This window comes from Tursiops truncatus, chromosome 1 (genome assembly GCF_011762595.2).
Source record: "Tursiops truncatus isolate mTurTru1 chromosome 1, mTurTru1.mat.Y, whole genome shotgun sequence".
Lineage (NCBI taxonomy): Eukaryota > Metazoa > Chordata > Mammalia > Artiodactyla > Delphinidae > Tursiops > Tursiops truncatus.
In genome coordinates, this window is record NC_047034.1 from 24799937 (window position 1) to 24813780 (window position 13844).

Here is a 13844-nt window from a genome sequence, read left to right on the forward strand (position 1 = left end):
TAGGAGGTTGTTACACTAGTCTGGTTGCCATATAATGGTGGATAGGACTAGAGTAGCAACAGCAAAAAGAATTGGTTAGATTTGGGGTATCTTTTGAAGGAAGAACTGACTGAATTTGCTCATGGTTGCATTCATTCATTCAAGTTGAGAACTCAACATATGCAGGCACTGATCTAGTCAAGAGCTCTGATGGCTTGGATTAGAGTGGTAGCAGTAGAGGTGGTAATAAATTATTGGATTTGAGATGTATTTTGCAGGTGTAACTGAAAGAGTTTGCTAATAGATTAGATGTAAGAGGTGAGACAAAAAGTCAGAGATAGAACTTTTTTTTAAATGGAGTTCCATTTAATATTTATTTATTTACTTACTTAGGCCGCGCCGGGTCTTAGTTGCAGCATGTGCGCTCTTTTTTTAGTTTCGGCATGCGGACTTAGTTGCGGCATGCGGACTCTTAGTCGCAGTGTGCAAACTCTTTAGTTGCAGCATGCATGCAGGATCTAGTTCCCTGACCAGGGATCGAACCCGGGCCCCTCGCATTGGGAGCGTGGAGTCTTACCCACTGGACTACCAGGGAAGTCCCAGAGATAGAACTTTTAAGTTTCTGCCCTCAGCAACTTTGGGTGAATGGTGGTGCTATTTAGTGACTTAAAGAAATCTTATTGAAGAGTAGGTTCTGAGAAGAGAATTCTAATTTACAAATTTTTAGTTTGTGCCTATTAAACGTATACATGGAGATGTTGAATAGGCAACTGGATATACTTGCTCAGAATGGGAGCTGGGACTGCATGAAAAAATGTAAGAAGAATGAATATGGGGATGGAGAGGGAAAGAGAAGAATCAAGAATGACTCCTTGGGCACTTTCCTGGCTGTCCAGTGGTTAAGACTCTGCGCTTCCAGTGCAAGGGGCGTGGGTTTGATCCCTGGTTGGGGAACTAAGATCCCACAAGCTGCGCAGTATGGCCGAAAAAAGAAAAAAATAAAGAATGACTCCTTGGTTTTTGGCTTTAGCAATTGGGTAGATGATGATTCCATTTACTGAAATGGGGAAGACAAGACCCCCATGTAATAGCGTAATAGACCCAGTTTTAGGTGGGAAAAATCTGCTTTGGCTGTGTTAGATTTGCAATAACTGTTATATGTCTATCAGGTTCAATTTCCTTTTCTCATGTCTGTAACTTTAAACAATATGTGCAAGCCTCCATCTGTGTTTATCAATTGTAGATCGTATCTTTTGATTCCCTACCTTTAAGGTGAAGATATTAGTATTCCCACTCTTTCCTCTCTTATCACTCTATTTTCCATAATTTGCCAGCTGTACCTTTACTTTTATATTGTCAAGGTTAGTGATATTTACATGCTGTTCTAGAACACAAAACTAAGTCCCGCGTAATGATTTTAAAAAGTCAAAATCAGTAAAAAGTCATAAGTGATTTTTAAAATATCACTTTCTAGATTCAGATTCAATGCAGTCCCATTTAAAGTCCCACGGATGGATAAGCTGACTGAAATTTATGTGGAAATGCAAAAGACTTAGAAACTGAGTCCCTTATGTAGAAGAAGAGCAAAGTTGGAGGACTTAGACCGCTTGATTTAAACACTTACTCTGAAGCTACAGTAATGAAGACAGTGGTGTTAGGTTAGGCGTATAGAGCAATGAATAGAATAGAGTGACGGTCCCCAACCTTTTTGGCACCAGGGGCTGGTTTCGTGGAAGACAGTTTTTCCATGGATGGGGTTGGGGGGTGGTGCAGGCAGTAATGTGAGCGGTGGGGAGCGATGGGGAGTGGCAGATGAAGCTTCGCTCGCTCGCCCCCCCCCCCCCGCCCCCGCTCACCTCCTGCTGTGCGTCTCGGGTTCTTAACAGGCTGTGGACTGGTACCGGTCCGCGGCCCGGGGGCTGGGGACCCCTGGAATAGAGAGTCTAGAAATTGGCCCTGTTCTGTGTTCTTTTATGTGATAGTTAGCTATGGCCACAAGAGAGGACTCAGAGAGGCTCAGGAAAAAGTTTATTACCCTCAGAGATCCTAGAAACAGGAGTGATGGATTGCCGCACAGCATCGTGTGCGGGAAGCCTCAGGGTGGTCTGGAGGCAGAAAGGAGGAGAAAGGGGAAAACTGAGGCTAGAGCCTTTATTAAGGTTTCCGCAGGATTACTCAGCCATAAAAAGGAACGAAATTGGGTCATTTGTAGAGACGTGGATGGACCTTGAGACTGTCATACAGAGTGAAGTAAGTCAGAAAGAGAAAAACCAACATCGTATATTAATGCATACATGTGGAATCTGAAAAAATTGGAATAGACGATCTTATTTACAAAACAGAAATAGAGACACAGACGTAGAGAACAAAGGGGGGTGGTGGGATGAATTGGGAGGTTGGGATTGACATATATATACTATTGATACTATGTATAAAATAGATAACTAATGAGAACCTACTGTATAGCACAGGGAACTCTATGCAATGCTCTGTGGTGACCTAAATGGGAAGGAAATCCAAAACATAGGGGATATATGTATACCTATAGCTGATTCACTTTGCTGTACAGTAGAAACTAACACAACATTGTGAAGCAACTATACTCCAATAAAACTTAAAAAAAAAAAGGTTTCCTCAGGAAAGGCAAGGCAGGGTAAGGTAAACAGTTTAGGATTGGCTAATTTGAATAATTCTAGAGGGCTTTGAGCTATAGGAGTGGCCTCTCCATTCCTGGTACCTGGCTCTATGAATTTTAAAGCTGATGGAGGGAGGTAGGGCTCTGGATTGGTTAGTTTGCATATCAAAGGCATGCTCCCTGCTGAGCCTTTTGCTGTCTCTAAGAATTGCCTAGCTCTGGGATGGGCAGTCTCTCTTTCCAGCCAGAAAGGTTTTTAAGATGTCATACTATCATAATATACAGAAAATTTAAAAAATATAAATGCAACCCCACACATGTATAGCCAGTTGATTTTCTACAGAGGTGCCAAGGTAATTCAATGTTGAAAGGATAGTGTTTTCAACAAATTGTGGTAGATACGCACATGGAAAAAAAATTATATAAATACAGTTTTCCCCCATCAAAGTCTCATAATAGATTACAGACTTAAAAGCTAAAGCTCTAAAACTTTTAGAAGAAAACTTAGGAGAAAATCTTTGGACCCGGGGTAGGTCAAGTTTCTCAGGCTGGACACAGAAAGCACTCACTATACAAGACATTGATAAAGTGAACTTTAGCAAAGTTGAACCCTTCTGCTCTTTGAAGACATGACTAAGAAAATGAAAAGACAAACCACAGGCTGGGGAAAATATTTGTAATGCATATATATCCAACCAAAGAGTTGTATCCATAATTTTTAAACAGTGCTTACAATTCAGTAGTAAGATTATCCAGTAAAATGGACAAAAGCTTTGAATAGACCCTTCAGTAAGATATACAGTAGAAGATGCTTAACATCATTAGTCATCAGAGAAATGAAAATGAAAACCACAATGAGATGCCATTACATACCCACTAGAAAGGCTAAAATGAGAAAGACTGACTATACCAAGTGCATACAAGGAAGAACAACTGGAACCTCATACTCTGCTGGTGGGAATGTGATATGTTACAACTGCTTTGGAAAAGTTTGGTAGTTTCTAAAAATGTTAAGTGTGCACTTACCAACTAACCCATCAATTCTACTCCTAGGTAGTGCGTGTGTGTGTGTGTGTGTGTGTGTGTGTGTGTGTGTATACACACATAGATACACCCACAATTTACTATTACTCAGCCATAAAAGAGAACTATTGATATATACAGCAACATGAGTGAATCTCAGAAACATTATATGGAGGAAATAAAGCCAGATAGAAAGAAGTAGTACTGTTCTGGGACAGGCACAACTAGTCTGTAATGATGGAGACCAGATTACTGGTTGCCAGGGATTGAGGGGTTGAAAGTAAAGGCCCACAAAGGAATTTGTGGGAGTAATGACAATCTATATCTTAATTTTGGTGTTGGTTACATAAAACTATACTCTTAAAATGGGTCCATTTTATTGTAATGTAATTTATATCTCAATACATTCCTTAAAAAATATTGCTCACTGCAGAGCCATTAAGTATGCATAGTTCTTACTTCTTCCTCTGTAATAAAGTGTTCACAACCTTTCAGCCACTCAAAGAATAAGACTGCTGTTTGAGGGAACCATTATAAGATGGTAAGCATTGGGGAGGGAAGACCAAACAGAAGGCTGAAGAAATAGTCTAGATCAGTGATATTCTTAGCGTTACATTCAACTAGAGTCTCCATTTTAACACTCCACTGCTTACTCAAAATCGTGCCAATAGTAAGAAGGTGTTTTGGGACCCTCTGGTATACAGACTTCTGGTTCACTGTCTCTTTTTCAGTCACTTTTCAATCCCATTCTCTGTCCCATACGTAGTCTTCAATTCTAAATTCTTGTTGGAGTTCTGTTTGGCAGGAGTCAAAGACTTTGCAGGTAACTGCCTCCAAAGTTACCTGCCACTTTGAGGCGGCCTCCTTTGCCCTGTTTCTGTAGCCTGTTCTCTTACCCCGACTTTCTGACTTAATGGAAATGAGGTTAAACACCTCATCCATTGATGGCCCTTCCGGTTCACTTTGGGAGTTAAAAACCTGATAATTACTTGTGTTGGGGAGATGAAATGCATGTGCCCCATCTGCCATGTTCCACTAGAACTCGGCGTTGACATTTTGATCAATCTAGCGTGGAAGTTTCTTTCAAAGAAGTCCTTAGAGGTGAATGATTTATTTTGCCCTTCCAGCTAAAATGTATCAATTAGGTCATTCCATCTTGATATGACCTCTCACTAGATCAGAGATTGGCAAGCTTTTTCGGTAGAGGGCCAGATAATAAACATGTTAGGCTTTGTGGGCCATAGGATTTGTCATAACTATTCAACTCTGTTGTCATAGTATGAAATTAGTGAGTGTAATACCATGAATTGACTATGTTTCAATAAAACTTTACAGAAACAAGTGGCAAAATGGATTTGACCTGAACCTTGTACTAGATTGACTTACTTTGGGACTCTAATGTTTTTATTTATTATAAGGTTCGTCAATTAACCAAGAAAGTGTAATACCCATTTTCCTAAGGAGTAATACTTTATTCTTGTTTCTTTTGTCAACTTCTTGCCCTATGACCATCCTCCTGCCTTATTCTGTCTTTATATTTGGCCCTATCGGTCTAATTTGATTAAGGCTAGTGGGGAGGCACTCTTGTCCTACGTTTGTTACAGCATCCAGAAAGCTTTTAAAGTGCTAAGTCTAATGTCTATCGCTAGGTCTCTAGTGTGCTCTAAGGAGGTTTTACGCAAGATTTTAATCAATACCTGTCAGTCAACTATAGCTTGTTAGCCAGCGTGCTTAGCTTTCCAGTTTTCTTTTCCCAGATTCCAGCTTTTCAGGTCTTCATGCATCTGTCAACCTGTAATTCATTAGTGTACTACATTTGATGCATACAGAAGATATTATTTATTTGCTGTTAAGCAGCCTGTAAGTGAATGGAAGACTGTTGAGTCTCTTTTCTTTCCTGCAAGTTGCATGGCAGCTCAACTATCCTAAGTTTTGCCTATAGCAGACCTCTGTAGATGATTGATTGAGAGCGGAGTGAGTCATGAACATGTGGTTAAAAAAAATCATGACAATATTTCACATAGAAAATGTTCAATTAATAGTGGTTATTAGTCACAAAATGAGCTTGTTGAATAAGCTGGCTTAAAAGAATTCGTTTCTTTTTTACATATTTTAAGGCAATTTCTTTTAAATATCCCCAAATCTGAGGAAAATACCATTCCAAATTTTCAGTTCTCTGTAAGCCTAACATGGGGAGGTTTCAAGCCTTTTTGACATAATTCAGATTATTTGTTATGAATGGGGATTACAGAATCATAGATTTTTATCATTGAGAGGTTACCTTAGATATGAATGAATCCAGTCCTCTTACAGAATAAACGTCTAGTGAGCCCTGATTGTGAATTAGATGTGTTTTACTGAAACTGGATTTAATATGTATTGATCCTTCCCACATTCCATCCCACAAAATAATAAGCTGCCCTAAAATGAGTATTTAATCCAACTAAAATTCAATGTTAAATAGTATTTAAATGGGTTATTGAGCTGTAGTGGCTTTGTATCCAAGGCAGGGAGGGAAATGTTACAATAATAGTGTAAAGGTTATTTTGTGTAAGAAAGAAGAAATAAATGGATTTTCTCTTTCTATTGTAACATCTCATCAATCTTCTCCTTTCATAATTAAGCAATCAAAACCGTCTCAGACTGGCCAAAGCAAGAATTGCTAGGGATTTTCCTGACCTTTTTGCATGGCTTTAATTTCAAATAAACAGTGGTAAATATATAGTAAATTATATCTCCTAAGTGGTACTGATTTTAGAATAAATCATCAGATATCTATTGAACACCTGTTACACGCATGCTGCGCCTAGCTGGTAGTATACTTATTTAAGAAAACCAGACATAAACAAAGCTAAAAATAAAATAATATTTAAAAATTGATAAAAGTTTACTAAGTCTTTGCGTTACAAAAGATTTCATTGGTATTACAAAAGAATTCATTGAAGCATTTTTTTAACATTTAAAAATTAATACATTTAAAAGATTTTTTGAGTTACAACCAGGTTTTCCAAAATAAACAAACGTTAAAAAGTTGTTTGTTAGGGCTTCCCTGGTAGCGCAGTGGTTGAAGGTCCGCCTGCCGATGCAGGGGATACGGGTTCGTGCCCCGGTCCGGGAGGATCCCACGTGGCTTGGAGCGGCTGGGCACGTGAGCCATGGCCGCTGAGCCTGCGAGTCCGGAGCCTGTGCTCTGCAACGGGAGAGGCCACGACAGTGAGAGGCCCGCGTACCGCAAAAAAAAAAAAAAAAAAAAAAAAAAGTTGTTTAGTAACCGTGATTTTGCTTTCTTTTTCACATAAAAATGCTTCTCCCCGAATCACAATTATTAGATATAAGAAAGATAATTATGTTTTGCTTTTATTTATAAATATAATACATGATATTAGTCAAAGATAACAGTATTGGGAAAGTATAAAGAGAAAAACAAAAGTAGCTTTTTCTTATAGGAAAAGCTGGAAAATTATTGCCAATTTCCAGTATTGTAGCAAATCTACAATGAGCATTCTTAAGCTTATTTGTGTACATCATTTAAACTAGGATTAATTGCATTATAAATATTATTTCTGTGCCAGCAAAATGCACATTGAAAATCCCGATATTTACTACCAAACACCCATCAGAAAGATTAGGGAAACTTATGATTCCAAGGACAAGGTTAGAAAGTCCCCACTTCCCTACACCCTAGAGACTTCTGAATTAATATTTTCATTTATCTTTGCTATACTAATGGGTCACCTATGTTATCTTGTTTCTATTAACATTTCTTTGATCACTTGTTTGGTTTTTAGTTTTTGTTTATTGGCATTTCTTTTTTAGGCATGAATTTTCTCTTCATGTCCTTCACTTTTTTTTTACTATTTTTATGGAAATATTCACCCTTAGTTATTTTATAAGACCTCTTTGTATTTTGGTGACAGTTAACACTATCTACATACATATTTAAAATTTTCTTTTCCTAGTTTGTCCTTTATCTTTCAACCATATTTGTGGTATTAGGTTTTCTTCCTTCTGATATACATGAGAATTATATATTTTATATATATATATATATATATAAGAATTATATATATGAGATATGAGATATACATGAGAATTATATATTATATATATAATATATAAGAATTATATATATATAATATATAAGAATTATATATATGATAAAGAATTATGTATATGATAAAGATGAGAATTACTTAAGCCATTATGCTTTCTTTTTGCCTTGCCTGTGAGGCAGCTCAAATAATTGTTGCACACAAGCACGATAATTGCTTAGCTCTCCTGTTTAGCTTACTAAGAATTTATACTCTCCCCCTTTATATTTATGTAGCTTGGTAGTTAGATCCCAGCTCTTGAGCCTTACTTTTTTCACCTTTAATATAAGGATGACAGTATCTACCATTTGGATTATTGTGAAAATCAAATAAAATATTTTTTAATTGCTTAGTCATGTGTCTAACACTGTAGAATGCTAAGTAAATGCTAGAGGACTTTTTTTTTCCATAATTTTTACATTTTCTGTTGCTAATTTTACAACCTTATTTCATACTCATCTTTACTTTGAAAGCAACTCAGTTTTATTTAGAAATGAGTAAAGTATAAACACTAAAAAAAAAAAAATCACATTAAGAGCATTGCCATAGTGGATATGAAGGAATGAAATGAGGCAACTGTGAATAGAGTTGATAAAAGAGGTACCCCTTGTAAACAGTGTCTCCAAGATTTGGTTTACAAGGAAATAGCAGCAGACAAACCATGCCTTCACCCAGCAACCTGACACAGGCAGTCTTTCTGAGCAAAATGCTGTCTTGAACTTGAATCTGAGTCACAGTTTCAAAGTAGCTGCAGCTACTGTCTTGGTTGTGCTGCATGTTGTGCTGTAAGTGGAAAAGAGAAACCTCTTCTATGGGGATTTTATAGGCCCAGAATTTGGGAGTGATTGAACTTCCAGCTCTCATTTGGAAAAGAACATACTAGATATTTGGTTTAGCTGTCTTCCACTTGCCAGGGTTAAATATTGGATACTCTGGATTTTATTTCCATATAGAAGTAATCCCATGTAAAGGGAGTCATGGCATTTCTGACATCAGACTCAAGGATAATGTCCATCCATTTAGTCCTCTTATTCCTCGTGTTGCGAGATTGGTGACTGGCTCTGTGGTCTCTTCAGCCCCACTAGCACATGGCTAGGATCCTGGGAAAAGTGACTATATAATTTATCATCCAAACCACACTTTTCAGAATGGAAAGGGACAGTATTAATAATTAGGCCAGTACAACATAAGTAAACCAAGATGGTCCTGGGTAAAAGTGGCATTTGGTCATTTTAGCTAATAACCCCTTTCTATCTTGTCTTAAAAAAAAAAAAAGATTTTCTATTTTTTATGTTAGCCCTCCTGATATTTCTATACTTACTATAATAGCACAGAAATTCAGAAAGCTATCAGCCCTGTTTTGATTTTTTTGAACCATGTGTTTTGTTTTCTAATTTGGAGTGATATTTTCTTTTTGTATTCAAAATCACTGTCTATTATTGAATCCTATTTAATCACCTAAAAGGCTATCTTATAAATTAAGAAAGACATAATGATTCTTTCTTTGGACTCTACCAGTTAGGTAATAACCAAGGGACAAATTGAAGGACAGAGGTGAAATGGAAGTTCTTGATGTCCATGCCTGGTAATTGCATACTGAATCCTGGATCATTAATAGTATTAGAATATTGCTTTCATTTTCTATTTGCAGTTATATTTAGGCTGTTGAAATTAATGTTGATGACTCACAACATTCAAAACCAGTGTAAATGAAAGTTAAATTTTTATGTCTTATATGCCCTCCTCACTCTTGTCTTAACAGAAAAAAGCTTGGCAGGACCACAAGCGAGAATGCAAATGCCTTAAAAGCTGCAAACCCAGATATCCTCCCGACTCTGTCCGACTTCTTGGCAGAGTTGTTTTCAAACTTGTGAGTATAAAACTTGTGAAATATGCTTGGGTTTTAATTTAGCATAAGCGCTTGCAATTGCATGTATTATTCATATTTAAGACTGAATTTAAATCCATGTTAAGGTAGAAGGTGGATTATTCCAGGGAGTGTCTTAAGACAAGACTTGTTGTTTTCCTATTAATCACAGCAGTGATGAAGTGCACCATCCCTCTTTGAAGACCCTGTGTGTGATCTCCTGTGAATAGAAACCTGAAGTCCTATGTTTGGGACATGAGATGTTAGTGATGCCTGTTACATTGCCTTTATTACTTTTCTACTGAGAACTAATGCACAGGGCAAGTATATAATTCTTTTGGTTGCCTCTTCAAGTGAGATTTTAATTAGATGATAATTAATCTTACAAGGAAGGGTACTTATCTTTTTTTCTTTTCTTTTTTTTTTAAGCCAACATTCACTGAAATTGTTTCTCCAGTCCCTTTCCCTACTCTGCCAAAGCAGCTAGCGGATTCCCTGAAATCCCCCTCTGGCGACACCTTCCAGTTTTGGGTTTTTTTTTTTTTTTTTTTTTGCCAGGCTTTAGAATGAATATCTCTTTATTGCAGGCTTCAGCTCTCTTGTGTCCTGTTGTCTGTTAACTTCTTTTGGCAATAAAATTTCATAGAGGAATTTAGGAATGTAAAAGTATGTACCTAAAACTGGTGCAATGTTATATATCAACTACATCTTTACTAAAAGAAAAATGGATTTAGAATGCCAAATTGGCATTATCTTTGGACTGAATATACAACATCTGTCACATATACTTACTACTATTTTTAAATGTACATATTGTGTTGAACTAAAATACACAAATTTCAGAGCTTTAATAAATTCAGAGCAACTTTGTCATTATGCGTTTCTTTAATCACTGGATATTAAAAGTATAATAATATTATATTTGAGTCTGAACTTTTTTTTTGCTTTATTAGTATTGAATAGATAGAGAACCACTGTTAGAGCAGAAATGGGTTGCTTCAGAGTCACCCAGGGCTCTAGTTCTCAGTCTTCACCCCGACCTATGGAATCAGAATCTAATAGAAACTAACTGTAATGATAGCTACTTTCTGTTGAGCACTTAACTGTTTCTAGGCCCTGTGCTAATTGCTTTACAAGATATACCTTATTTCATCCCACAACAACTCAGTGCTATTATTACTCCTGTGTTTCACATAAGGAAATTGACACCTCAAGTTTAAGTAACGTGCCCAAGGTTGCACAGTTTGTAATAAACTCTTATTTTTATTCATCCATCTTTGCTTTTCTATAATAATTAGTAGTAAATTCCTTACAGTGGTACAAGTCTGTGGTAGAATTGGGGAAAAAAAGAAAAGAATGGAAACTTCTTGTAAAAGAATTTTGTGTTTGGAAATTAAATTGGTGGGTCAAGTTGCAACACAGATTTTAAAGTTGTGACTGATTGAATAATTTAACTCTAAGAATGATAAGAAGGATAATATAGAAAATTATCTTTTTAATGGACTTCCATTTGAATATTTAAAGATATGCAAACATATTCATTTATATATTGGAGCACTTGAAATCGTTTTTGGTGTTTTCCCCCTTTCTTCATAGATGGAAGAAACACCCTCTGAATCGGAGAAACTTTACTCATTTTATGATCTGGAGTCAAGTAAGTGATTCTCTATCAGCATCTTAAGTTCTGTCGTTTATTTGCTGAGCTGATGAGTTGCCTTTTTTTTTTTTTTAAACTTTGTTTTTCTGTCTCTTTATTATGTGAGGCAGCAAACCTTTTCATGCTTTTATATAGACACATTAGCTTATTTAATTTATTCTAGGGTAGCTTTGGCCCTAGAGGAGTTTGTGAGGTGCCATAGAGGTGTCCAAGTTAGGCAGTGAGGGGAGTATAACCCTCTGTCCAGCTGGCAGAATACATTTTACTTCTGTTTTTCCTCTTCTTTCCCTTTTTCCTACTCTTGGTTTCTTTTTGATGTTAGGGAACAGTAATGTGAATGGGGGCTCCAGGGAACATTTAGATAATAAGGAAAGTAGAAAGTACTGATGACTTAGGCTCTCTGACAGCACTGAGCATTGTTCTTCTCCTGAACTACCATGGTGGTGGCCAACCTCCTTAATACTGAGAGGCTTTGCAAATCTGAGTGTGAAGTGAACGTAGGGTTTATGTTTCTTTCTATTGGCACAGATCACAGATCCTCTTCGTTGACGTTGTAAATGACTTTTAAGTCAAAAGTAGCAAGAGCTCATGGAGTAAATGTGCTACACAGTTTAATATTTCTAGATGGAGACAAATAAAATCATCTAGTACGGATTTATGGTTATGGAATCCTAAGTGCCAATGATAATAAATTATTATTTAAGGAATCATTGGGTTAATTTATTCTGTTGAACATGTAATTTAAAGAAAATATGTAGACCTGACATGAGCAACAGAGTTATGCTGTAGTTTCATCTTGATCTATCTTTTCAAGTTTTAATAGAGAACTAGTCATTTTTTTCTTCTTTTTTTTTTTTTTTTTTTTTTTTGCGGTACACGGGCCTCTCACTGCTGTGGCCTCTCCCGTTGCGGAGCACAGGCTCCGGATGCGCAGGCTCAGCAGCCATGGCTCATGGGCCCAGCTGCTCTGCGGCATGTGGGATCTTCCCGGACCGGGGCACGAACCCATGTCCCCTGCATCGGCAGGCGGACTCTCAACCACTACGCCGCCAGGGAAGCCCTATTTTTTTCTTCTTATATTACTGCTAGGTAAATAACATCTCTTGCAGTGAGTTTTACTATGAACATTAGCCCTGCTCAGTAGCAGTGTCATACACGCTGCCTTAAGTGAAGTGCTCTCAAACGTTATTAATTCAACTGTGCACTCCTAGTCCTCACACCCCTTTGTGGTATGAATGAAACTGAGTTTTTAAAGGGGTGATATTGGCTTTGGAACTTTCTCCTTCTGTTTGGGTTGAAGCAGTATCATATTTTGTTTATTATTCAACCTGAAAAGAACTTGAAAATGAGATTTCTTTGGTTGATTCATGTTTTTTTCTCGATGTACTTTCTACTTGACCAATTTCACCAATTTGAACTTAATTTAACTGAACTTTTCTGTTCTTGCTTTAGGTTTTTTTTGTCTTTGAGATGATACTGTTTATCAGTTAGTTATGACCTGGCTGTAAATTGTTTCATGGAAAAGTCTACTTAAATTCACTAACTAAATAAGCATGTATGGTGGTTTGAACATGTGTGCAGGAGGATGTAGAAAATCTGCTAACACACATCATTACTGATTTTGGTTTTAATGTTTTTTCATCAGTTTGTGTATTTATTTTGTTTTGCTAGGTGTTTGATCTTATTTTGTAGATAACGTTTGGCAGAATTTGATTGATAATGTATGATAATGATTTGTAGTTGTCAAAAAATAAAAAGATGCATTTGATCTCTGTCAGAATGGAATCTGGGTAGGAAATATCTGCCTTAACAGCTACCATTGAACACCTGAAAATTATCCATTGAAAGTTCACAGTGTGATTGTACTATTTATTTTATCTTTAAAAAAGATATTAACAAACTGACTGAAGATAAGAAAGAGGGCCTCAGGCAACTTGTATTGACATTTCAACACTTCATGAGAGAAGAAATACAGGATGCTTCTCAGCTGCCACCTTCCTTTGACATTTTTGAAGCCTTTGCAAAAGTAAGTGTTAACTTTGGTATCTTTGCTAATGCCATAAGTCAATGCTTTACTCCTTATTTCCTTGTTGATCCGTGAAAATCCAGGACCCTTCATGCCTTTATCAGTCCCCTGCTTTACTGAGTAGAGAATGGGAGAATGTATTGCTTATATTGAAAAGAGTATTATTTTTTCTGCTTTATCAGTATTCTTACTAATGGCCCAAGTATGTTCATTGTCAGCTCTCAAAGCACACCCTCAAAAGAGTGTGCTTTCTTTTCTCAAAAGAAAGTAACATATTCCATTATTTTTTATGAATGGATTTAAGTTTGCCATTGAGTCCATTTCGTTTTGTGGTGGTTGTTTCAGCAATGTAACCTTCCTTGAAGTGAAAGAAATCATTGGAATCCGTTTCTTGATTAAGTGAATTTTAAATGATATGAAAATATAACCATTTCTGATTTTAAAATAATTGCCCAAATTGCCAAAACATTTGTTTAAATGTTTTAAGTCATGAAAATCTTAGATTAGGGGTAGAAAATAGGTATAATTTAATATTTCATTGTGGTCTCTTGGTAATGGGTACCTGA

General features: G+C 36.7%; 1 protein-coding gene across 4 annotated transcripts in view; it reads left to right on the forward strand.

Moving 5' to 3' along the window:
* SMYD3 (SET and MYND domain containing 3) overlaps nt 1–13844 on the forward strand; it is a 720594-nt gene that overhangs the window by 186149 nt on the left and 520601 nt on the right. For all 4 annotated transcript variants that reach the window (XM_073801287.1, XM_073801276.1, XM_073801290.1 and 1 more), the window contains exons 3-5: nt 9491–9598; nt 11192–11249; nt 13142–13278. In XM_073801287.1, coding sequence (XP_073657388.1) covers nt 9491–9598; nt 11192–11249; nt 13142–13278 — 303 coding nt within the window. The remainder of the gene's footprint in view (nt 1–9490; nt 9599–11191; nt 11250–13141; nt 13279–13844) is intronic.